This window comes from Pristis pectinata, chromosome 9, assembly GCF_009764475.1.
Source record: "Pristis pectinata isolate sPriPec2 chromosome 9, sPriPec2.1.pri, whole genome shotgun sequence".
Classification (NCBI taxonomy): Eukaryota; Metazoa; Chordata; class Chondrichthyes; order Rhinopristiformes; family Pristidae; genus Pristis; species Pristis pectinata.
Genome location: NC_067413.1, coordinates 2,140,223 through 2,165,890, shown reverse-complemented (window position 1 = coordinate 2,165,890; position 25,668 = coordinate 2,140,223). Strand labels below are relative to the sequence as shown.

Below are 25,668 nucleotides of genomic sequence, written 5' to 3'. Positions count from 1 at the left end.
CTGTATCCGTGCTGTATTGCTCTGCGACTCACACAGAGGATGGTTGTGGTTGTTGGTTCAGTCATTTCCCTCACTGCGTGTCCTCCCCAAACATCACTGCGAGGGTTCCTCAGCCAATGCCCTGGGGCCAATCATCTTCTGCTGCTTCCTCAATCCTTCCTTGCGTCATTAGGTCCGAGATGGGGATGTTTGCTCGTGAATGCACAATGTTTAATTCCATTCACAGCTCTTCACCAAATCAAGCTGCCCGCGACCCAGACAAAGTTCAGGCAAGGACTGGTAAATGGGAAGTAACATTCATGCCACAAAATTGTTGCGACTTGCGTCACCATGAAGGACCAGGTGCAGGGGAACACCACCACCTGCAGGTTCCGCTCCAACTCCCACACCATTCCAACATGGAAATAAATCACCGTTCCTTCATCGTCACTGGGTCTAACTCCTGGAACTCCCTCCCCAACAGCACCGTGGGAGCACCGTCACCAGAAGGACTGCAGCGGTTCGAGAACCAGTTCACCACCACCTTCTCAGGGACAATTTGGGTCAGGCAATTAATGCTGGGCTCACCACTTATGTCCCTATAAATGAATAAATTAAAAACAGTTCTTACCATCATCTTTTCAAGAGCAATTATGGGTGGACAGTAAATCCTGTCAATATTTACAGAAGTCGGCTTGACGGACAGGGTGAGATTGGGGAGGGGGGCCGAACCCCTGGAACATGAACAGTGGTTGGCACCAGATGGGTGTCAGGTCTATTTGTGTGTGGCAAATTCTGGCTATTTTATGCAGTATAATGAATGCAATTAATATTTGGCAAAAGGCCTGGATTCCTTCTGGAGATAATCTCAAGAGATCACACAGAGGGTGAGTTTTTCTGCTAATTCATAACTCACAGATGGAACACATGCACAGCAGAATTATAGAAAGACAGCTGCACATTCCCAGTTGGATGGGGAAGAGAAGATACTGCAGTTATAGACGTCGTCGGGAGTAGCCCCGTTGTGTTCTGGGCTCCACAACTTCGGAAGGGAAGATGGGCCTCAGAACAACAACAATGCAGCTTCACCAGGATTGTACCAGGCTGAAAGGGTTAAATCATGGGACCAGGTTGCACAGACTGGTGCTGGATTCCCTCAAGGGAGAGTGGTGATCGACTTGAGTTGTTTACAGTTCATGTTGTCAGGGAGAGAGAGCTAGAGAGAGAAAGCAAGAGGTAAAGACAGCAAAGTTTTTCTTAAAAAGATAACTTATTAAAGGGATTTAAACAAAAGACATCTCCAGTTAGAGTCATAGGGAGGTACAGCGCAGAAACACGCCCTTTGACCCACTGAGTCCACACCAACCATTTACACTAACCCTACATTAATCCATTTTTCGTCCTCCCACACTATCAACGTTCCCCAGATTTAATCCCTCACTTGCACACTAGAAGAAATTTACAGCGGACAACTAACCCACCAATCGGCATGTCTTCGGATGTGGGAGGGAACCGGAGCACCCGGGGGGAAACCCACATGGTCACAGGCAGAACGTGCAAACTCCACACAGACAGCACCTGAGGTCAGGATCAAACCCGGGTCTCTGGTGCTGTGAGGCAGCAGCTCTAGCCGCTGTGCCACTGTGCTGCCCAGTTGGAAACACTAAATGCATAACAGACAGGAGACTGGGAGTTGGTTTTAATGAAGCTGAATTCAGGAAATGGAGTTTAGGGCTCAGGTATTCCTATCACAGTTTTAGTGGGAGTGACCAGGATTGAATTTCTCCCCTGTAAACAAGTCAGCAGCCCCAGCTCCCACTCTCTGCCAGATGTGTGGTTTTGACCTTCTGTGAAATACAGTCAGCAAGCAGACTCTGTAAGCAATTGATTGCAGCAATGTTAGCATGAGGAAATATCGCACTTTGTGCCTTTTGCATTGCAGCAAGAGACGCTACTGGTGAGTGCTGGTGGATTTAATCTGTATCCTGCCATGGAATAGCTTTGTTATTAGTTATTCATGACAAGAGAAAACAGCACGTAAAGTAATTCTGCAAGAGACCCATAAGATAGTTTATTTTTGTACCTCCCAGTTTAATATATGTGATATGTTTTTCCTTAGTACTTAAGCATCTAATGCTGACAGTAAAAGTCTGATAATCCAGCACATTTGGGACTTTGGTGGTGCTGGATTAGCAAATTTTCTGGACTATTAGATACATTAGGGACATTGAAGAGACTCTTAGATAGCCACATGAATTATAGAGAAATGGAGGGCTATGTGGGAGGGAAGGGTTAGATATATATTAGAGCAGGATAAAACGTCGGCACAACATTGTGGGCCAAAGGGCCTGTACTGTGTTGTAATGTTCTATGTTCTATTAATACCCCAATCCACTTTTAATTCACTTTTTTTCAGTACTTTAATGAATTTTCCAGGGAACCAGGTAAGTTCAAAGGGAGTGTGAGAACCAGGGTGGCAGCAAGTCAGAAGGGAGCACGGAACTGGAACTCCTGCGAATGGAAGGGAGCACAGACCAAGTCTCCAGTGAGCCGGATGCCAAATCATCGGGATTTCCCACTGGTCTGATAGTGGATCGTCAGAGATGTACTGTAGTATGTGAAACATACCACAGCCACTGGGCACTGGCTTCTGTACATTTACAGACAAGGGCACTGAGTACAGGAGTTGGGATATTGTGTCGCAGTTGTAGAAGTCGTTGGTGAGGCCGTACTTGGAGCACTGTGTACAGTTTGGTCGCCCTATTATAGGAAAGACGTGGTTAAACTGGAAAGAGTGCGGAGAAGATTTACAAGGATGTTGCCAGGACTTGAGGGCCTGAGTTACAGGGAGAGGTTGGCCAGGTTGGGTCTTTATTCCTTGGAACGTAGGAGAATGAGGGGCAGCCTTACAGAAGTGTTTAAAATTATGAGAGGCAGAGATAAGGTGGACGGTAACAGTCTTTTCCCCAGGGTAGGGGAGTCCAAAACCAGGGGGCATAGGTTTAGGGTGAGAGGGGAAAGATTTAAAAGGGACCTGAGGGGCAACTTTTGCACACAGAGAGTGGTGAGTATATGGAACGAGCTGCCAGAGGAAGTGGGTGAGGCAGGTACAACAGTATCATTTAAGCACTTGGATAGGAACATGAGGGGCAGGGCTTGGTGGGCACAGTGGTCAGCATGGACTGGTTGGGCCTAAGGGCCTGTATCCGTGCTGTATTGTTCTGTGACGCTATAATCATGAAATGTCCCAGAACTAGTAACTACCCAAATAGTTTCAATCAATGCAACTATTTGAGAAACTCAGCGATTTAGACCCTCTTTAATTTTATTTGCAATTCTAGCTTTGCCAATTCTCCTCCAAGTTTGGGTTAACTTTTGCCGAGCCCATAGCAGAACAGAACAAGACCAATAAGATTCTGATCACCCACTTGACAACACTCACACAGAATATCGCTATCATGGGTCTGGTGCACACTTTCTTAAAAAAAAGTTTACCTACATATTTACATCATCAAATTAAAACGCTGCCACTTAGAGGCAGCAGCTTTACTAATGGCACCCAGTTGGAAACAATAAATGCATAATAGACGGGAGACTGGGAATTGGTTTTAATGAAGCTGAATTCAGAGCTCAGGTATTCTTATCGCAGTTTTAACGGGAGTGACCAGGAATAAGTTCTTCCCCTGCAAACAAGTCCACAGCCCCAGCTCCCACTCTGTGCCAGGATGCCCTCGGTCCCGATGGTGCTCACCAGTCCCAGAATGCCTCCAAGGAGCCAGTGGACACCACGTGCTCCCTCCACATGGCAGGCAGTTGGCTCAAGTGGAACTCCTGATGATCCACTGCTTGAAAATGTGAAAGGCCACCATGGCCAGGCCCGGGGGTAGACTGACGAGGAGGTCCCACAACTGACTCATCACCCCCCCCTCCCCCCCGCACACCCGTCTATATCCTGCAGTTGTCTGTGGAGATCAGGTGGAGACCCTCTGTAGAACCCATGTGGATCATGTGCTTTTGTATCCAATGCAACACTGAAAATTCACAGAAGATGCATACTGGAGAAACCACACTAGGATAAATCTCTGCAGTCTTGCAGAAGCTGGAGAAATGTGTTGCTTTGTTTGTTTGAAGGGTTGAGAAGTTATGTCTACAGGAGTGCTGTCATTAAATCATCAACCACTGTTAGGGCTCTTGACCCGAAACATCAACTGTCCTCTTCCCTGCACAGATGCTGCCTGACCCGCTGAGTTCCTCCAGCATTTTGTTTGCTGCTCCAGTTTCCAGCGTCTGCAGTCTCGTGTCCCCAGAATGGAAAAGCTTCACCAGTATTTTGCCTGAAACCAATGTTGTTTGGAAGCTGTGTGTAATGAGGTGTTTTTTTTCTCTGTCATGTAGGTAACCATGGACAAACTTATACAGCTCCTGCTCCTCCTCCTGCCCACAGGGCTCCTGTCTGCCTGTCCCGAGAAATGTTTCTGCTATTCCAAAGTAGTCGACTGCCGCGGCGTCTCTCTGCTGAACTTTCCATCCAATGTTGACCAGGGAACAGAAACATTATTTCTGGATGAAACCTCTTTGATCAGAATCCCTCAAAGTGCCTTTGAAAACCTAAAAAACCTGAGCTATCTTGGTTTATCAAGAAATTGCCTCCTCCTTCACAACTACACATTTGATCTTCTACTTGAGCTCCAAGCTTTGGACCTGTCTGCCAACCATCTGTCAGAACTACGGGAGGACCTGTTTGGAAACCTTCCAAACCTCACCTGGTTAGCACTGGCCAACAACAACTTTAAAACGCTACCTGTGATGACGTATCAAGAGAAACTGACCTATTTAGATTTATCCAGCAATGAGTTGATGGTGCTCCAGGGAACATTCAACAACTTCCCTCGGCTGGACACGCTCCTTCTCAACAATAACCGACTGCGAACACTCTCATCAACACTGTTTGACCCATTACTTCTCCTTGATGTTCTGGACTTGTCCAACAATGAGCTGAGCTCCCTGCCTCTCCAACTCTTCAAGAACCATCACAAGCTGACTGATTTGCGCCTGGACCACAACAGGTTAAAAGCTCTCACGGCATCTTTGTTCACCCATCAGAATAACTTACAGTACCTGACCATCTCTGGGAACCTCATTGCCAGTTTCCCTCATCACATATTTGCTAACTTGACCAACCTATCAATGCTCGACTTATCCAACAACTCATTGACCTGTCTGCCCATCGACCTCCTCTCTGGGCTGAAAGAACTGCAAACTTTGAAACTCTCTCATAATTTCATCGACAAGATGTCAAGTGAAACATTCAGACATAATCCCAAACTGACACTCCTGCACCTGGACAACAACCGGCTCAGCAGCCTTCCTGTATTTGAAGGACTAGCACGGCTCGAAGAACTGACCTGTTCCTTTAACAAACTCCTGGGCTTGCCGAGAGGATTTGCTGAGGCTCTCCTAATGCTGAAGTGTCTGCAGGTCACCAACAACCTCATTAGGCAATGGGACCCCGAGGTGTTCCGAAACACTACATCCGTGCTATTGAGCAACAATCCAGTCTGTTCCACCGAGGAGAGGGCAGCACCCGTCCGATCCACGTACATTGACTGCAGGAAGCAGCAGTGCTCCTCGGTATGAGATTGAAAGAATCTATTTAGAGGAGTCAGTAAATTACTAATAAGGATAACTAACTGGGCAGGAACTTACAGGGCAGATTTAAGAGAAGCCATTAAATTCTGTGCAGAGGTTCAATTTAGTCCCCCCCACATCTCACAAGCCCCATCCTTTTGTTGGAATTAGACAGGTAATGACAGGTAAGGCTTTGCAAACACTGCATTGCAAAGAGACTATCCAAAGTCAGCAAGACCCCCTGCTCCTCGACATACGACTGTGGGGGCAACTACAGCAAAACCTTTACAGGAGTGTCACGGACCACATTCGGGGACAGTGGGGCAGGTGACCTTGGGTTGTGAGCTGGGTTTTAAAGGAGGCAGACTGATAGGTTTGGCACATGGAACCGAAGGCACAGCCTCTGTTTGGAGGCCAATTAAATTTGGGGATGATGAAAAGAGCAGAACTGGAGGAGCACGGAGGTCTTGAGAGGGTTGAGGGTGCGTGGAGCACACAAGGTCCGATGTGTCCTGCAGGTCTTGTAATTCAGAAGCCTTTCCTTTGGACCCTCGGCAAATACCAAGCAAAGTAAGGAAATACGGTGGGTCCAGGCTCACAGGAGAGGGCAAATACTGGAGGTGACAGATGGCTGCATGGTGGGGAGGGAGCTGGGCAGTCAGTGGGTCAGTGGCGAGGGAGTTGGGGAGCCAGCAGGTCAGTGGGAGGGAGCTGGGCAGTAGTCAATGGGGAGGGAGCTGGGAGTCAGTGGGTCAGTGGGAAGGGAGCTGGGAGTCAGTGGGGAAGGAGCTGGGAGCCAGTGGGTCAGTGGGGAGGGAGCTGGGAGCCAGAGGGTCAGTGGGGAGGGAGCTGGGAGCCAGAGGGTCAGTGGGGAGGGAGCTGGGAGCCAGAGGGTCAGTGGGGAGGGAGCTGGGAGCCAGAGGGTCAGTGGGGAGGGAGCTGGGAGCCAGAGCGTCAGTGGGGAGGGAGCTGGGAGCCAGAGCGTCAGTGGGGAGGGAGCTGGGAGCCAGAGCGTCAGTGGGGAGGGAGCTGGGCAGTCAGTGGGTCAGTGGGGAGGGAGCTGGGCAGTCAGTGGGTCACTGGGAGGTGCCCGAGGGAGAGCCATCTTGGGGGTGAGGGCTTGAAGTAAAGGTTCCTGCCCAGACCCCGGGGGCCGGGACCAGTTCGGGGTTTGGCACTGAGCGATGGGGCAGGGGCTTTGGAAACACTTGCTCTGTCTGACAGACCTTCGTTGTGACTTCTTCATGTCTGCTTTGTGACCATGTCTTGCACTTTGCTCCTGCACAAACTGCTGCAGAACAATAAATGTCTGACCTTGGCAGTGCCGTGTCCTTCCGTCTCCCTCTGGCTTGTTTGGTGAGTTGGGGCCTTTCCCCATGGAAGCAGAGAGATCAGAGCACAGGAGAAGCAGAACTCCGCGGCACCAGCCTGTGGGCCCCGAGTCAGTCCAAGCAGTCTGTGTACCCTTATCTCTGAGGGCTTGGCTACACAAGGTTAGCAGGGTCAGTAAGGATCCATGTTCAGTGCAGGTCGAGTCCAGCCCCAGGCCAGAGGCAGAGTCATAGTTATAGTTATATAACACGAAACAGGCCCTTTGGCCCAACACATCCATGCTGACCCAGTTGCCCAACTGAGCTAGTCCCATTTGCCTGAATTTGGCCCATATCCCTCCAAACCTTTACTATCCATGGACCTGTCCAAGTGTCTTTTAAATGTAACTGTACCTGCCACTACCACTTCCTCCGGCAACTCGTTCCATGCACTCACCACCCTCTGTGTGGAAAGACTTAACCCTCAGGTCTCCTTTAAATCTTTCCCCTCTCACCTTAAGCCTATGCCCTCTGGTTTTAAACACCCTGACCCCAGCCTCATGTGTGGATCCTCAGACTGCAGTACACCGGGTGCAGATGAACCTCTGACCACAGGCAACAGTTCACTGGCTCTGCACAGCTCCCACTGGATCACTGGAACTTCTCTAAAGTCAACACCTCCTTAACTAGCAGTGTCTCGGGTACCTGATTTGTTCTGGATCATTTAATATAAAGAACACATACTTCCAGAGCAAAATTTAATTTAGCACAACTAAATGCCCAACAATTAAGGAACAATCCCAAAATTCTCATTCTTATTGAAAACAGTGTCAGGCACAGATGTAGGCAAAACCTCGGTAATCTAAAAGTTGGCACTTCTGAGTCCTTCAGTACTGACCCCAAGTGCCGAGCTCCCTCAGGACTATGTTGAAGTGTTGACATGGACTTTGAGCTCAAGTCCCTGGAGCAGAGCCTGACAATCAGCTGACCTTTCCCGTAAATCCCAAACCACACGGGCAATGTCCTCAGGAATTATTCTAAAGCTGTGGATTGTGCAGTGTAGATCTCTGTCATTTATGACTTGCCTCCCCTTGACCATGGGAGCTGGGAGTGCTGGCATCCAGTTCCTCCATCCCCTCCTGGATACGCTGTACCACCTGCTCATCGCCCTTTGACTTGGCCTGTTTCAGAGCCTCCTCGTAGACCTGCTTGGCTTCAGTGTAGTTCCCTGTCAAAGAGCAGAAGTGGTGGGTGAAGGAACAGATCTGGCCTCTGGCAGCCGTGGCCCCCAACACGTTTACGTAGAACATAGAACAGTACAGCACAGGAAAAGGCCCTTCGGCCCACCGTGTCTATGCTGAACATGATGCCAAATTAAACTAAACCCTTGGACATGATCCACATCCCTCCAGTCCCTGTGTATTCATGAGTATAACAGCCTCTTAAACACCACCATTGTATCTGCCTCCACCACCACCCAGGTAGCCTGTTCCAGGCACCCACCATTCTCTGTGTAAAAGACTTTCCCCACACATCTCCTTTAAACTTTCCCCCCTCACCTTAATGCACGTCCTCTAATATTTGACATTTCCACTCTGGGAAAAAGATTCTGGCTGTCTACTCTATCTATGCCTCTCATAATTTTATAAACTTCTATCAGGTCTCCCCTCAGCCTCCACCGCTCCAGAGAAAACAACCCAAGTTTGTCCAACTTTTCCTTATAGCTCATACTCTCTAATCCTGGTGAACCTCATCTGGACCCTCTCCAACGCCTCCACATCCTTCCTGTAATGGGGCGACCAGAACTGCACACAATACTCCAAGTGCAACCTGACCAAAGTTTACACAGCTGCAACAGCTAACTCGTGTACTCAATGCCCAGGCCGATGAAGGCAAGCGTGCAGTATGCCTTCTTTACCACCCTGTCTACTTGTGTGGCCACTTTCAGGGAACTATGGATGCTACGGAGTAGGGATGCTTCCTTCCTGAACCTCTCTGCCTCTGTCCCCTCAAAAACCCTTCTTAATAACCCTGCCTGCCCTGTGACTCCTTTACCACCTGGCTCCTGTTCCTGGAACCCCTCTGGCCCATTCCTAGTGTTAAAGGCACTGAGTAAATGCACTGTGTCCTTAGCAAGCAGATCCCGGAGAGGCAGAAGCACATGAGGATATAGCCACAGGGCCTAGTGGCTCCTGTCTTAGCCTTGTTATCCCAGGCTTTGCCAGTTCAAATCTCAACTGGGCAGATTGGGAAATGGATGTGTGTGTGGGCTGCTGGAAAATGCAGGGGAACAACTGCTCATCAGTAACAGCCCAAGGAAAGGGAGGTTGCTGCTCACACCCACTGGGCTCCATCCTCAACCTCACTTCCTCCCAATGTCCTCAAGACAGTGAAGAGGAGATAGCCTGCATCTCTACGGCCCTGCACAATTCAGCATGGCACACACAAAAGCACTTTACAGTTGAGTTACTGCTGCAATGTAGGAAACACATCCATTTATGCACACCAAGATCCACAACACCAACGTGCCAATAACCAGACACCTGGAAACACCAGAGACGGGAATCTGGAGCAACAAGCAACCTGCTGGAAGAACTTAGCAGGTCGAGCAGCATCTGTGGGGGGGGGGGGGGGGGTGGTGGAGGAAGGTGGGGGGGAAGATTTGTGAATGTTTTTCGTCGAGATATTGAGTATAGACATTGGGAAGTCAAGAAATAGTTTCCTGGGACCTTTACATCCACCTGAGAGGGCAGTGTCTCTCTGGCCTCACTTTACGGCAGCTCCTCGGACAGTGCAGTTTGGAGCATCAGCTTTCTGCTGGAATTCTCTGCCCCAGAGGGCCGTAGAGGCTGTCACAGTTATACAGCACGGAAACAGCCCCTTCAACCCAACTACGCCAGTCCCATTTACCTGTGTTCGACCCATGTCCCTCTAAACCTTTCCTATCCATGTACCTGTCCAAGTACTTTTAAAGTCATGCAGAACAAGGGTCGACGTCAATGAATCAAGGGATGGGAACATTGTAGGAAAATGAGGCTGAAGTAGATCGACCATGATCTGGATACTTCAGCCTCTGGATACTTCTTGGAGCAGGCTTGAAGGGCGAGATGGCTGACTCCTGCTGCTCATTAGAGTCCTACAGCACAGAAACAGGCCCTTCAGCCCAACTGGTCCATGCCGACCCAGGAGCCTACCTGAGCAAGTCCCCCTTCCCTGTGTTTGGCTCAGATCCCTCTGACTCTTATTCCCTTGTAGATGATTTAAAACACTGACCAGATAGGTCTTGACCCACATTGGTGAGGTGTTACTGGTCCCATCCTGCTCCTGGGAAGGGTCCAACAACACAACCCCCACTGCCGAGGGGAGGGGTACTCCTGTCGTAGCCCCGCTCCCAGGAGGATGCATCCCCCACCCAGCCTATCCTGCACTCCTGGAGAGAGCCAGTCCCCTCCTCGGTCCCTCCTCCTCCCCTGGGGTGAGCCAGCCCCCACCCAGCCAGCCCCTCAATCCCTCCTCCACTCCTAGGGAGAGCCAGTCCCTTCCTCAGTCCCTCCTCCACTCCTGGGGAGAGCCAGTCCCCACCCAGACAGCTCTCCCCATTCTGAGGCCGAGGTTACCTCTGTGGGCGAGGATCCCGGCCAGGTTACTGAGGATCAGGTACTCGTCTGCATGGCCAGTCCTCCTTGCCAGGCTGGACGCCCTCCTGACGTATTCGTAGGCTTGGTCATGGCAGCCCTTCATGTCCAGCACGGTGGCCAGGTCGTTCATCAATACCACTGCCTGTCAGACAGAGCAAGACACAGGGGAGAGGGGTCAGGAGCAGCAACGGGCGCCACCAACAATGATCCAACAGCATCCACACAGGATCGAGACTCAGACACAAGAGCAGGCTACTCTGCCCATCCTGTCTGTGCTGACTACTGAGGTTGTCCCATTCCCAGACCTGGTCTAGGATGGACCTCTCTGGTTGACCCCTCAACAGTTTGATCCAAGAAACCACCACCAACACACTCCGGGAATCCCTCCTCTGCACCATCTTTGCTAATTTGGTTTGCCCAATCTATATGCAGGTTAAAGTCACCCCTAATTACCTTTAATGCATGCACCTCTAAGTTCCTGTTTAATGCCTTACCCTACACCACCTTTACTGGCTGGCGGTCGAGATACGACCCCCACTAATTCTTTCCTCCCCTTGGGTTTTCATAGCTCCACCCACACAGATTCTACATAGAGTCGTAGCTTCCACATACAGCAGGGAAACAGGCCCTTCGGCCCAACTCGTCCATGCCGACTCTGTTGCCCGGTGAGCTAGTCCCATCTGCCCACGTTTGGCCCAGAGCCCTCTAAACCTCTCCTATCCATGGACTTATCGAGATGGCTTTTAAACTTTGCTAATGTGCCCACCTCAACCACTATTTCTCGCAACTCATTCCAAATACACACCACCCTTTGTGTGAAGAAGCTGCCCCTGATGTCCCTTTTAAATCTCTCGCCTCTGATCTTAAACCTATGCCCTCTTGTTTTTAGCACCCCCTCCCTGGGAAAAAGACTCTGTGCTTTCACCCTGTCGATGCCCCTCATGATCTTATACGCCTCTCTCAAGTCACCCCTCAATCTCTTACGTTCCAGGGAATAAAGTCCTAGTGTACACAACCTCTCCTTGTAACTCAGGCCCCGAAGTCCAGACAACATCCCGGTAAATCTTTTCTGCACTTGTTCTAGTTTAATATCATGAGGGTTGGAATCACAGAGTCATACAGCACAGAAACAGGCTCTTCAGCCCAACTCGTCCATGCTGACCAAGATACCCATCTATGCGAGTCCCATATGCCTGCGTTTGGCCCATATCCCTTTAAACCTTTCCTATCCATGTCCCTGAATAGCAGGTTCTCAGAGTTGATTTCCTTCCCCACTGTTGCTCTGATTCCCCCTTTACTGACAACACTGCCACCCTTTCTCTTTTTGCTTGTCTTTACTGAATATCAAGTTGTTGAGTTTCCATCCCTGGTCACCCTGCCATGTCTTTATAAATTGCAACTATATCATATCCATTTACATCTATTTGCATGATTAATTCATCTATTATTGGACACATCACAGAAACCAGCCTCCTCTCCACGGACTCTGTCTACACCTCGCTGCCTCAGCATAATCAAAGACCCCACCCACCCAGGACACTCTCTCTTCTCCCCCCTCCCATCGGGCAGAAGATACAAAAGCCTGAAAGCACGTACCACCAGGCTCAAGGACAGCTTCTATCCCACTGTTATAAGACTATTGAACGGTTCCCTAGTACGATGAGATGGACTCTTGACCTCACAATCTACCTCATTGTGGCCTTGCACCTCATTGTCTGCCTACACTGGATTTTCTCTGTAGCTGTGACACTATATTCTGCATTCTGTTATCGTTTTCCCTAGTGCTACCTCAATGCGCTGTTGTAGTGAAATGATCTGTACGGATGGCATGCAAAACAAAGCTTTTCACTGTACCTCTGTACATGTGACAATAATAAACCAATTTACCAATTTATTGTGATACTCTACACATTGAGACACAGTGTCTTGCCCCTTTAACACCATTAGTCATCCTTGCACTGATTCACACTGTGACCCCATTTGTTTCTCCTGATTCCTGTGCCTTTCACTTTGTTTCGTTTCTATCCCTGCCTTCTCCTCCTCGGTCTTCACACTCAGGTTCCAGCCCTCTTCCATTCTCGTTCAAATCCTCCCAGCAGCACTAGGGAATAACCCCAGAAGGATACTGGTTCTATTCCACCACACACCTCATCACAGCGAGAATAGTACAGAGCAAGATCCCATAAAATCAAACGCTACTGAACGGGGTGACTTGTTGCAAGCTGCTCTCTGCAGATCTACTCATTACCTCCATTATAGTCATTCTACTCTCTTAAATCTAAATTCTGTATCTCTAAGAATTACTGATAACGTTCTTTTAAATCTATTGACTTGCACCTTATTGTCTGCCTGCACTGCACTTTCTCTGTAACTGTAACACTTTATTCTGCATTCTGTTACTGTTTTCCTTTGTACTACCTTGATGTACTGATGTGATGAATTGATCTGTACGATCGGTGTGCAAGACAAGTTTTTCACTGTACCTCGGTACATTTAGCAATAATAAACCAATTCCAATTCTCCCTGTCACCACAGCTCATCACACCCTGCCTGGAGGTAACCTGTCATACCTCTACACATCCCACCTCCCCAGAACTGTTCACATTGCCCCAGCAACCTAAATCCCTCTCCAGCCTTGCATTCAACCGGTCTGTTATGTTCCCTTCGTCTCTGGATATGGGAAGCAATCCTGAGATTAGGAACTTTTCAATCTATCTCCCAACTTTAAGTTCATGTTGCAGGACCTCCTCCCTTTCCCCATGCTCAGGTACCGACATTGACCCTCTCCCTCCAGAATGCCCTGCAGCCACTCTGAGAAATCCCTGGACCTGGCACCAGGGAGACAACATCCCATCATGGAATAAAAACAGAAAATGCTGGAAACACTCAGCAGGTCAGGCAGCACCTGTGGGATGAGAAACTGAGTTAGCATTTCAGGCCAAAGACCCTTCGTCAGAACTGGGTATGAACCATCGAGTATTTCCAGAATTTTCTGGTTTCATTTTAGATTTCCAGCATCTGCCAGAGGAAGTGCTTGAGGCAGGTACAATAACAGCATTGAAAAGACACTTGGACAGGCACATGGATGGGAAAGGTTTAGAAGGATACGGGTCAAACGCAGGCAAATGGGAACTAGCTTAGGTGGACACCTCGGTTGGCATGGACCAGTTGGACTGAAGGGCCTGTTTCTCTGCTGTTGGAATTGGAATTGGTTTATTATTGTCACTTGTACCGAGGTACAGTGAAAAACTTGTCTTGCATACCGATCGGTACAGGTCAATTCATTACACAGTGCAGTTACATTGAGTTAGTACACAGTGCATTGAGGTAGTTCAAGGGAAAACAATAACAGAATGCAGAATAAAGTGTTACAGTTACAGAGAAAGTGCAGTGCAGGCAGACAATAAGGTGCAAGGTCATAATCAGGTAGATTGTGAGGTCAAGAGTCCATCTTATCCTACAAGGGGACTGTTCAATAGTCTTATAACAGCGGGATAGAAGCTGTCCTTGAGCCTGGTGGTACGTGCTTTCAGGCTTTTGTATCTTCTGCCCGATGGGAGGGGGGAGAGAATGTCTGGGGTGGGTGGGTGGGGTCTTTGATTATGTCGGCTGCTTTACCGAGGCAGTGAGGTGTAGACAAGAGACCATGGAGAGGAGGTTGGTTTCCGTGATGTGCTGAGTTGTGTCCACAACTCTCTGCAGCACACGCGCCACCTGTCCTTCCAACCGAAACCCTTTTCACCACAGCACTCCCAGTCTTTTCCTCGCCTCCTGTAGCCTGCAGCAGGACCAGCCATGGTGCCACAGACTTGGATGTTGCTGCTGTGCCTCGGGAGGCTGTCTGCTCAGCAGTGTCCGTGGAGGACATCAGCAATGTGCCGGTTAGTCTCACAAAATGGAACTGAGTTCAGTTAAGATTACCAGGGAGAAGGTGCTAGGAAAACTAAATGGACTAAAGACTGATAAGTCTCCCGGACCGGATGAGGTGCATCCCCGGGTTCTGAAGGAGGTGGCTTTAGAGATAGCGGAGGCATTGGCGATAATTTTCCAGGAATCGATAGATTCCGGCGTGGTTCCGGAGGACTGGAGGGTCGCAAATGTAGTTCCGTTGTATAAGAAAGGTGGGAGGCAGCATAAAGGAAATTACAGACCCATTAGTCTGACATCAGTGGTGGGAAAGTTATTGGAATCGATCCTCAAAGACGGGGTTACGGAATACCTAGAGGCACAAGGCAAGATAGGTCCTAGCCAACGTGGTTTTGTGAAGGGAAGATCCTGCCTGACCAACCTATTGGAGTTTTTTGAAGAAATCACAGGTAAGGTGGATAAGGGAGAGGCGGTAGATGTTGTGTATTTAGACTTTTAAAAGGCCTTTTTAAGGTGCCTCACAAGAGACTGATTAAGATGAGAGGTCATGGAATTACAGGTAGGATAACAGAATGGGTGGAGCATTGGCTGGTTGGCAGGAAGCAAAGAGTGGAAATAAAAGGATCTCGTTCTGGTTGGCTACTGGTTACTAGTGGTGTGCCGCAGGGGTTGGTGTTGGGACCGCTCCTTTTTACCTTGTACATTAATGATTTGGATAATGGAATAAATGGTTTTGTGGCTAAGTTTGTGGATGACACCAAGATAGGGGGAGGAGTAGGGAGTATTGAAGAGATAGGAAGGTTGCAGAGGGACCTAGACAGTTTAGGAGAATGGGCAAGGAAATGGCAGATGAGATTCAATGTAGGGAAATGTGCAGTTGTACACTTTGGAAGCAGAAATAAGTGGGCAGATTATTATCTAGGAGGAGAGAAAATCCAAAGCACGGAAGTACAAAGGGACTTGGGGGTACTCGTGCAGGATACCTTAAAAGTTAACCACCAGGTCGGATCGGTGGTAAAGAAAGCGAATGCTATGTTGGCATTCATTTTGAGAGGTATAGTGTATAAAAGTAAGGAGGTGTTAATGAGGCTCTATGGGGCACTAGTGAGGCCTCATTTGGAATATTGTGCGCCGTTTTGGGCCCCACATCTTAGGAAGGATGTGTTGACGTTGGAGAGGGTTCAGAGGAGATTTACGAGGATGATTCCAGGAATGAAAGGGCTTACGTATGAGGAGCGTTTGTCGGCTCTTGGACTGTACTCACTGGAGTACAGAAGAATGAGAGGGGACCTCATAGCGACATTTAAAATGAAAGGACAGAGTAGATGTGGCTAGGCTGTTTCCCTTGGTGGGTGAGTCCAGGACCAGAGGGCACAATCTTAGAATTAGAGGGTACAGTTTCAAAACGGAGATGAGGAGAAATTTCTTTAGCCAGAGGGTGGTGAATTTGTGGAACTCCTTGCCACGTACAGCGGTGGAGGCCGGATCAGTGGGGGCGTTCAAGGAGGAGATAGATAGATATCTAAATAGTCAGGATATCAAGGGATATGGGGATAAGGCCGGTAATTGGGGTTAGAAGAGTTTTTTTTCCTTTCTTTCTTTCTCCCTATTCCCCATTTCTATTTCCCTTTCCTTGGAGCAGACTCGATGGGCCGAATGGCCTGCTTCTGCTCCCTTGTCTTGTGATCTTGTGACCTGCCTGTACCTACTCCTCTGCCTGGTGCTCACCCATCACCGCCACATCATCACTTGTGGTGTGACCGCCTCAGTAAAGGTCCTCAGTACATGGAGGGAGGGTATGGACTGGGTGACCGTGGGGGTGAGGGAGTGATGTTGGTTAGCCGGAGAGGGTGCAGGAAAGACTCACGAGGATGTTGCCGGGAGAGACTGGAGACCGGACGGGCCGGGACTGTTCTCCCTGGAGAGAAGGAGGCTGAGGGGTGGTCTTAGAGGTTTATAAAATCACAAGGGGCATCGATAAGGTGAATGGGCACGGTCTTTTTCCAAGGGTGGGGGAGTCTAAAACTAGAGGGCATGGGTTTAGGGTGAGAGGGGAGAGATTTAAAGGGGGCCTGAGGGGCAACGTTTCACACAGAGGGTGGTGGGTGTGTGGAACGAGCTGCCAGGGGAAGTGGTAGAGATGGGTACAATTTTAATGTTTAGAAGACATTTGGACAGGTACATGGACAGGAAAGGTTTAGAGGGATATGAGCCTAACACAGGCAAATGGGACTAGCTCAGGTAGACAACTTGGTCAGCATGGATGAGTTGGGCCGAAGGGCCTGTTTTCATTCTGTATGACTCTATGATTCTATGACACAATGAGAGAGGAAGTGGGGAACGTTTGGGGGAGGGGACATTGATGGGTGGGCTGGGAGAGGCGGAGGGAGCTGGTTGGTGCAGAGGCCCCTCACCTGTGGGTGTGTCTCACCATGCACCTCCTCGGCAATGGCCAGCGCCTTCTCGTACAGGCTGGCGGCCAGCTCCAGCTGTGTGCGGCTCAGCATGTAGCGGGCACAGGAGTCCAGGGTCACCCCGAGCAGCAGCCGTGTGTTCTCCTTCTCCTCCACTGAGCACAGAGAGAACAGAGTGGTGAATGCACCCAATGCCGGCTCCTCTCCCCGTCACACACCCCGTCACACGGGAACAGAGTGGTGAATGCACCCGACGCCGGCTCCTCTCCCCGTTACACACCTCTCCCCGTTACACACCCTGTCACATGGGAACAGAGTGGTGAATGCACCTGACGCCGGCTCCTCTCCCCATCACACACCCTGTCACCCCTCCCTGTTACACACCCCGTCCCACGAGAACAGAGTTGTGAATGCACCCAACGCCAGCACCCCTCCCCGTTACACACGTCACCTCTCCCCACTACACACCCAGTCACCCCTCCCCGTTACACACCCAGTCGCGCAAGAACAGTGCAGAGCAAGATTCCATAAACCCAATGTCTGTATGACCCCCCCCCAACATGCACCTCAACACAGAGAACAGTGCAGAGCAAGATCCTGTAAAACCAACGTCTAGTATGTCCCCCTGCTGTCACCTGCCTCATCACGGCGCACTCCCCTCCCTCTGCCGTCGTACACCTTATCACAGCAAGATCCCACAAAACACAATCTAATGATGTCGAGTGCGGGCAGCACCAGCTGAGACTACTAGAAAGATCCCATCTGTTCTTCAAAGAGGTGCGAAGGGACCATGCTGCCCATTCCAGAGCCGGTGGGACTGTGGTCCCACTTCTCAGTGAGCGGCAGCACCATCGGCACTGCGGCACTCCTTCAGTAGGGCCCCTCCCTCAGCGCCACCCCTCCCACTGTGCTGCACTGGGAGTGTCAGCCTGTCTACAGTGTTGGACTGGAACCTGCCTCAGAGGTGAGAGTACAAAGACAAACACTGGATGATCCAGTGGGCTGAGCAGCATCTGCGAGGGCAAAATCTGTAAGTCGACAGTTTGTGTCGAGACCCTGCGTCAGGACCGGCAGGGAAACGGAAAGATTGCCAGTGTACAAGGTAGGTGAGGGGTGGAACCAGATGGGGAGGGGATGATGAGCAGATGGAACCAGACCCTGGAGCTGAACCGTGGCACAGAGCTCAGGTACTCTGCAAAACAGTCACCAAGTCTACACTTGGTCTCATCCATGCCTCACCAACCTCACGACGTGGCCTCCCCTACACTGGTGAAAACGACTGGGGTGCCTGCGCTCTGTCCACAGCGGCCCTCTGGAGCTCCAGTTCCATGCCATTTTAACTCTCCTTCCCACTCCCCCACCGACCGGTCTGCCCTTGTCCTTCTCCAATGATACAGAGAGGCCAAATGCAAATTGGACGATTAACATCTGACATCCTGCTTGGGTCGTTTACAACCCAATGGTATGAACATTGAATTTTCCACTTTCAGGTAACCCACAGCCCCAGTGTTCCCCTCCCCACACACTCACCGTCTACCTTGTTTTCCGCTCTTTGTTCAGACCTCCCATCCCCTCCCTGTCTCACTCCACCTATCACCTACCAGCCTCTGTCTCACCCCTGTACAACTATATACCGGCAATCCCGGACACTCTCTCTTCTCCCCCCTCCCATCGGGCAGAAGATACAAAAGCCTGAAAGCACGTACCACCAGGCTCAAGGACAGCTTCTATCCCACTGTTATAAGAGTATAGTACGATAAGATGGAGTCTTGACCTCACAATCTACCTCATTATGACCTTGCACCTTATTGTCTGCCTGCACTGCACTTTCTCTGTAACTGTAACACTTTATTCTGCATTCTGTTATTGTTTTCCCTTGTACTACCTCACTGCACTGATGTGATGAAATGATCTGTATGGATGGCATGAAAGACAAAGTTTTTCACTGCACCTCAGCGCATGTGACAATAATAAACCAATACCAATTTATCTTTCCTCTTCCCTCTCAGTTCTGATGCAGGGTCTTGACCCAAAACATCATCTCACAACTTTTACCTCCACAAACAATGTTTGACCTGCTGAGATTGTCCAGCGTTCTGTCAGAGGTGAGTCACATGACTCACAACAGGAGATCTGGAGCCTGCTCCCTGCTGCACCACTGCAGGGCAGCACTGGGCTTGTCTCAGAGCCATAGTGCGGGTGCTGAATTACAAAGCAAATTAACCTTCATTGGCTTTGCAGCCATCAACCAGAAGATGGAAGGGCTTTTACAGTATTTAGTGATGGTATCAGGGCATTAATGGCAAGATTATTACCCCTCTATGCTCCCCCCGAGAAGGGGTGGGCTGCCTTCGAGAGCCACTGTAATCCTTCTGCTGAAGCTGCCCCCACAGTGCCGTTGGGGAGGGAGTTCTGGGGTTTAGACCCAGTGACAGGGAAGGAACGGTGATATATTTCCAAGTCAGGATGATGAGGGAACCTGCAGGTGGTGGTGTTCCCCTGTCCCTGCTGGCGTTACCCTTCTGAGTGGTAAAGCCACAGGTTTGGGAAATATTGTCATAGCATCCAAGTAACGGCGAACACTTTCTATCCCACTGTTATAAGGCTCTTGAACGGACCTGTCATACACTAAAATATGAACTCTTGATCTCTCAATCTACCTTTTCATGACCCTTGCACCTTACCGTCTGCCTGCACTGCACTTTCTTTGTAATTTAACACTATATTCTGTTTTCCTTTTGTACTACCTCGATGTATTTATGTATGGCATGCAAACAAACGGTTTTCACTGTATCTCGGTACCTGTGACAGTAATAAAACCAATTACCAACTGCAGTGCATTCTGCAGACGACACACTCTGCCGTCACTGTGTGCCGGTGGTGGTGGGGGGGAGTGAGTGTTTGTGTGGTGGGGGGGCCAAGCTCACTGTGCTGCAGGAAACACTGGCAGACCAGCCGTGGACAAGGGTGGAACCGATCCCACAGACCAGCAATCCTACCTGACAAAACTTCCTCAGGAACCACTTCCTCACGTTGAACCTTCTCCTCCAACGTCTCAATGCACCACTTGTATCCTTCGACTGCCAGATGGTGCCTGTGTCAGAGAGTGAAAGGCACAAACATCAGTCACCCACCACAGCCAACTGCTTCAAGAAGGAATCAGAATCAGGAAGAAATCACAACATGTGATGTGAAATTTGTTGTTTTGCGGCAGCAGCAGAGTGCAAGATATAAAATTACTATAAGTTACAATAATAAATAGTGCAGAAAAAGGAATAATGAGGTGCTCATGGACCATTCAGAAATCTGATGGTGGATGGGAAGAAGCTGTTTCTAGAACATTGAGTGTGGGTCTTCAGGCTCCTGTACCTCCTCCCCGATGGTAGTAACGAGAAGAGGGCATGTCCCGGGTGGTGAGGGTCCTTAGTGATGGATGCTGCCTTCTTGAGGCACCGCCTCTTGAAGATGTCCTCGATGGCAGGGAGGGTTGTGCCCGTGATGGAGCTGGCTGGCAATCCCGCGCATTGGAGTCTACATACCAGGCGGTGATGCCACCAGTCAGAATGCTCTCCACCGTACATCTATAGAAACTTGTAAGAGTCCTTGGTGACACACCGAGTCTCCTCAAACGCTTAACGAAGTAGAGCTGCTGGCATCAATGTGTTGGGCCCAGGACAGATCCTCTGAGATGTTGATGCTCAGGAACTCGAAGCTGCTCACCCTTTCTACCGCTGACCCCTCAATGAGGACTGGTTGAGAGTCAATGACGATGTCTAACTGAGGGATTAGAACGCGAGGAACAGCTGGTGGGCTGGAGAGGACCCCTTCCCTCAGGTGGGGCGGGGTAAGGAGCCCTGGATAAAGTGGGTGTTAAAACCTGTTTCAGACAGTCAGGGATGAAGCCAGGAAGCAACTCTTCATTCAAAGGGAGTGGAAGTTTGGGACTCTTCCCCCTTCCCACCCCCCCACCCCCATCCCTGCAGAAGAAGCTGTTGTAGAATCACAGTCATACAGCACGGAAACAGGCCCTTCAGCCCAACTGGTCCATGCCGATCAAGATTCCCATTTAATCCAGTCCCATTTGCCCGTCCTTGGCCGATATCCCTCTAAACTTTTCTTATCCATGTACCTGTCCAAGTGTCTTTTAAATGTTGTTAATGTACCTGCCTCAACCACTTCCTCTGGCAGCTCGTTCCATATACCCACCACCCTGTGTGTGTGAAGAAGTTGCCCCTCAGGTCCCTTTTAAATCTTTTCAAGCTGCAGTCAATAGAAAAACAGAAAACTTGAGATGGACATACATTTATTGGCTATCAACGTTCACGTAGTCAAAGGGTGCAGAAGGAGATACACCACTTGTCGATGGAATAGATTGAGGGGTTGAATGCCTCTTCCTGTTCAAGTGTAGCCAGCCCGAGGGTTTGGATACCCTCCTCCTGTCCCCGCATTAACTTGAAGCTGACCAGTGGTCAATTCTCACCCCTCTCCAAGCCCCTTGGTGGAGCTGCTCAAGCAATGCCTGGGCTCTGGCCCCTCTGCAGAGAGTCTGTGAGTGACCCTCCAACTCTGAAAGGGCTCAGGACCAGGACATGCCCTAGGTAGAGTGCCCCTGGGTCTTGTACCTGGTCGCCGGAGCGGTTGGGCAGGGGGAACAGTGGGGGACAGGGCAGTGGGGAAAGCAGGATTTGGGGACTGGTTTACCAGATAAATCGAAAGGCAGTTTTGCTGCTGCCACAGGTGCACTCACCGGTCAGTGGTAGCGTAGATGCTGCACAACTTGAGGGACATCTCAATGAGTGCGTTGTCGTCCTGGAGGGTCAAAGGGGGGAGAGAGAGATGGAGCGAGAGAGAAAAAGATGTGTGGAGGGAGTTGGAGGTGGAGAGAGAATGGAGGGGGAGAGAGAGGGATGCAGGGAGAGAGAGAGAGAGATGCAGGGAGAGAGAGAGGGGGATGCAGGGAGAGAGAGAGAGAGATGCAGGGAGAGAGAGAGAGTGATGCAGGGAGAGAGAGAGAGCGATGCAGGGAGAGAGAGAGAGCGATGCAGGGAGAGAGAGAGAGCGATGCAGGGAGAGAGAGAGAGCGATGCAGGGAGAGAGAGAGAGCGATGCAGGGAGAGAGATGGAGAGAGATAGTCAGTACAGTATAGACCACACAGTCAGCCACTGCCCATCACAGTGACTTACTGAAACAAATAGTGAGGGCAATGAAGCTATGGACAGCAGACTATATAGCTCAAGAAACCTGACATCAGCAGGCCGAAGCATCTGTCTGGATCAGCCGCCAAACATTCCCTCCCTCCCCCACCAGTCCACAGTGTGCACCACCTACAAAAAACACGGCAGTTACTCACCCAGGCTACTCCGACAGCACCTCCCAAACCCGAGACATCCAACTCCCCCCCTGAGGACAAGGGCAGCAGGGACATCGGCACACCACCACCTGCAGGCTCCCCTCCACAGTCCTGGAACTCGCTCCCCACCAGCACTGTGGGAACACCTTCACCAGAAGGTCCACAGTGGTTCAATATGGTGGCTCACCCCCACCTTCCCCAGCCCCGCTAGGAATGGGCAACACACACTTGTCTGGTCAGCAACACCCAAATCCCGTCGTGCTTCCTGCCATTAAAGAACTGATGCTTACCTGGCGTGTTCCCGACCCAAGTAACTGGCTCATGGTTGCTTTGAAGAGCTTCTCAGCCTGTGAGGAAGACAGTGAGAACTGAACTCAAACTAGCAGGCTAGACCTATACTTTACTGGATCCGAGGTCAGGGGGGAATGAGAAGTCCAACTTCAGAGGTGGTTGGGGAACGTGTGGATTCTATGTTTTGGGGTCAAGGGGCTCAGGAAGGAGTGAGGTCAAAGGGCTGGAGGAAGGGTCGAGGTCAAGAGTCAGGTCAGGCTGCCACTTACACCGAGCAGGTCTCCGCGAAGGAAGGCCAGATTCGCCATCTGCAGAAGACACGAGAGGGAGCAGCATCAGGTCACATTCGTGGTCAACAGTGCCCAGGTCACAGGTTCTGGGAGACAAACTCTGTAACACCCCAATCTCGAGTGTGTGTCCAGCCACAAACAGTCTGCTGCAGAACTCGGGGTCCGAGCAGTGTCTGCAGGCAAAAGGAATTGTCAGCGTCTGATGCAGGGTTTTGACCTGAAACGTCAACAATTCCTTTCCCTCCCACAGACCTGTTGAGTTCCTCCAGCAGATTGTTTGTTGCTGCCAGATTCCAGCAGCTGTGGTCTCGTGTCCCCAGCTTGCTGCTCCACTGCGAAGTCTCTTCAAGGTACGCAGACTTCAAAGAAGTTTCCTCCCCTCTCCGACGGGAGTTGTGTGAAATCACTCTCTCACTGCTCGCCCTCTGTGATCTACGCTGCTCTCCCGCTACTCCACCCAGCTCTTGGTCCACCCCTTCCCTCCACCTCTTTACACCAGCTAACTCCCCTCTACTCTGTCCGTCCAGATGAAGGGTCTCGACCTGAAACGTCGCCTGCCCATTTCCCTCCACAGATGCTGCCTGACCCGCTGAGTTTGTCCACCTTTGTCGCCCCTCACCCCTTCACCTGGAACCAGCTCGTCACACCCATTCCCAGATGCACAACCCCCGATCCCCATTGCTCGGGAACTCACATCAGGAGTGGGAGCCTGCCGAGCGACCGTTGCCGGTGGACAGCCCAGCCCCTCGGTTACTGCAGACCCTGGCCTTACCTGGCAGTAGATGTAGCTGATGGCCTGGTTGTTCTGTGACTGCTGGGCTAGGTGAAGGGCTTGGTGCAAAAACCGCTCAGCATCCTCCAGGTCACCCTTGGCAGCACTCAGCTACAGAGGTACAGAGGGAGTTACAGTGCTGCACTCACCCTCCAACCCACCCCACCACAGGATACCGTCAGCAAAAACAGTTCCCCAGAGACAACGGGCTCACTGAGTGAATGCAATTGATCAGAGAGTTACTGTGGCCCAGCAGCACATTCTGACAGTGCGGCATTCCCTCAGTACCACCACCCCCATCCCCCCTCCCCCCAATGTGGAGCTCCCTCACTACTGCCCCTCCCACAGTGTGACCCTCCCTCAGTACTGTCCCCCCCCCACAGTGTGACCCTCCCTCAGTACTGTCCCCCCCCCCCCAGTGTGACCCTCCCTCAGTACTGCCCCCCCCACAGTGCAGCAGTTACTTAGCACTGCCCTGGAAGAGTGACAGATGCCCATCCCATTGTTTGAGGGAAGGTGAATTCTGGCTGAGGTGGGGCCTCCACAGGAGGGGTGACAGTGTCTGAGCTCACAATGTTGCCCTTAGCAGAACTAGACCTTTGAGCGCTTGATGAGGAGGATGATCTCGTCATCGGACACCGGTTGCTTCTCACCCCACTGGAAGATGCCAAAGGCAGCGAGCAGTGCTGGAAGGGACGCAGAAAGCAGACCATCAGTGAGGAGGAGGCAGCACACGAGGGGGAAACAGGAGAGGAGATAGTGGAGTGGAAGGGGCAGATAGGGAACGGAGTGGAAAATGCAGGAAAATGAAAATGTGGGAAACAGAGATGACAGAAAACAAATGGGGCTCAGATACGTTAGGGGAGGAATGGGGAGGGCAGACAGGGCAAAATAGAATGGATTAGTTGGGGAAAGGAGGGAGGATGGGGCAGACAGTGAATGGGTGGGGTTCAGATGGGGAAAAGTGGTGGGCAGGTAGGGAAATAGGTTGGGGGAGCAAACAGTGGAAATTGGGAGCCAGACACATGTGACATGCTGGTTGCTGGGTTAATTGGCTGCTGTAAATTGGGCCGAGGGTTTAGGTGAGTGGTTGAATCAGGGAGCTGATGGGAATGTGGGGAGAATGGGTTACAGGGAAAATGCGGGAATGGAATAGCCCTTCAGCCGTTATTGACTCGATGGGACGAATGGCCTCCTCTAGGTTGTAATATGAGTCAGAGGGGAAGGGGTTTGTCTGGCTTGAGAAGGATTGAGTCTGGAAGATGTGGGTTCCATCCGGCCCAGGGGAGGGTGTAGAGGGAGCGGAATCCATCCAGGGGAGGAGTCTGGATGGGACTGGGGCTGGGGCAGGGGTAGGGTGGTGATAAGGCAAGGTCTGAAGGGGACAGGGTCTGTCCATCCTGGGACAGTCAGGAATGAGCAGGGTCAAGAAGAGAGGGGTCTGGAGGTGGCAGGGGCAGTCCAACCTGGGGTGGTTTGGGGGGGGGGGTGGTGGGGGTCACTAGGGTGGGGTCCAGGGTAGAGACTGGAGTCGGAGTCTGCCCGGTCTGGGGGCGGGGCCTGTACAGGGGCGGGGCCTTTCCTTCTGGGGGCGGGGCCTGTGAGGGGCCGGGCCTGTACAGGGGCGGGGTCTTTCATTCTGGAGGCAGGGCCTGTGCGGGGCCTGGGGGCGGGGCCTGTACAGGGGCGGGGTCTTTCCTTCTGGGGGCGGGGCCTGTGCGGGGGCGGGGTCTTTCATTCTGGAGGCGGGGCCTGTACAGGGGCGGGGCCTTTCCTTCTGGGGGCGGGGCCTGTACAGGGGCGGGGCCTTTCCTTCTGGGGGCGGGGCCTGTCCTCCCGGGGGGCGGGGTCTCCCCGAGGCTCCTCCCTCTCACCCAGACTCGCTGCGCTCCGGGGCCCGGGGCCTCCGCTCCTCGATTGAACCGTGGGCCGGGTGAGGGCGCCCTGGAAGCCGGAGGCGGGACGCGGCGGCGGCGGCGGCGCTGGGCGGCAGCAGCGGCCGGGAACGCGGAGCCAGAGCCGGCGGCCGGAGCTCAGGCCGCGGCTCCCCGCCGTTCGCAGCATCGCGGCGGCGGCCTCCCCGCCCACACACGTGACCGGCCGCTTAAAGGGACCAGCACCCTGGTAG

General features: G+C 51.3%; 2 protein-coding genes across 2 annotated transcripts; one reads left to right on the top strand and one right to left on the bottom strand.

Moving 5' to 3' along the window:
• The first annotated feature begins 1,812 nt into the window (after positions 1-1,812).
• LOC127574328 (insulin-like growth factor-binding protein complex acid labile subunit) lies at positions 1,813-6,928 on the top strand. Its single transcript, XM_052023250.1, has 2 exons — positions 1,813-1,936; positions 4,375-6,928. The coding sequence occupies exon 2, from the start codon at positions 4,381-4,383 to the stop codon at positions 5,614-5,616; it is 1,236 nt and encodes a 411-aa protein (XP_051879210.1). The 5' UTR covers positions 1,813-1,936; positions 4,375-4,380; the 3' UTR covers positions 5,617-6,928.
• A 133-nt stretch (positions 6,929-7,061) lies between these two features.
• Positions 7,062-25,622, bottom strand: ttc19 (tetratricopeptide repeat domain 19). The gene is made up of 10 exons (XM_052023251.1): positions 25,415-25,622; positions 24,138-24,226; positions 23,541-23,651; positions 22,748-22,786; positions 22,478-22,534; positions 21,584-21,645; positions 19,836-19,930; positions 16,837-16,991; positions 10,535-10,697; positions 7,062-8,145 (listed from the first exon to the last, which is right to left on the bottom strand). Exons 1-10 carry the CDS (start codon positions 25,602-25,604, stop codon positions 7,988-7,990), a joined length of 1,119 nt encoding a protein of 372 aa, XP_051879211.1. The 5' UTR covers positions 25,605-25,622; the 3' UTR covers positions 7,062-7,987.
• Positions 25,623-25,668: the final 46 nt, after the last annotated feature.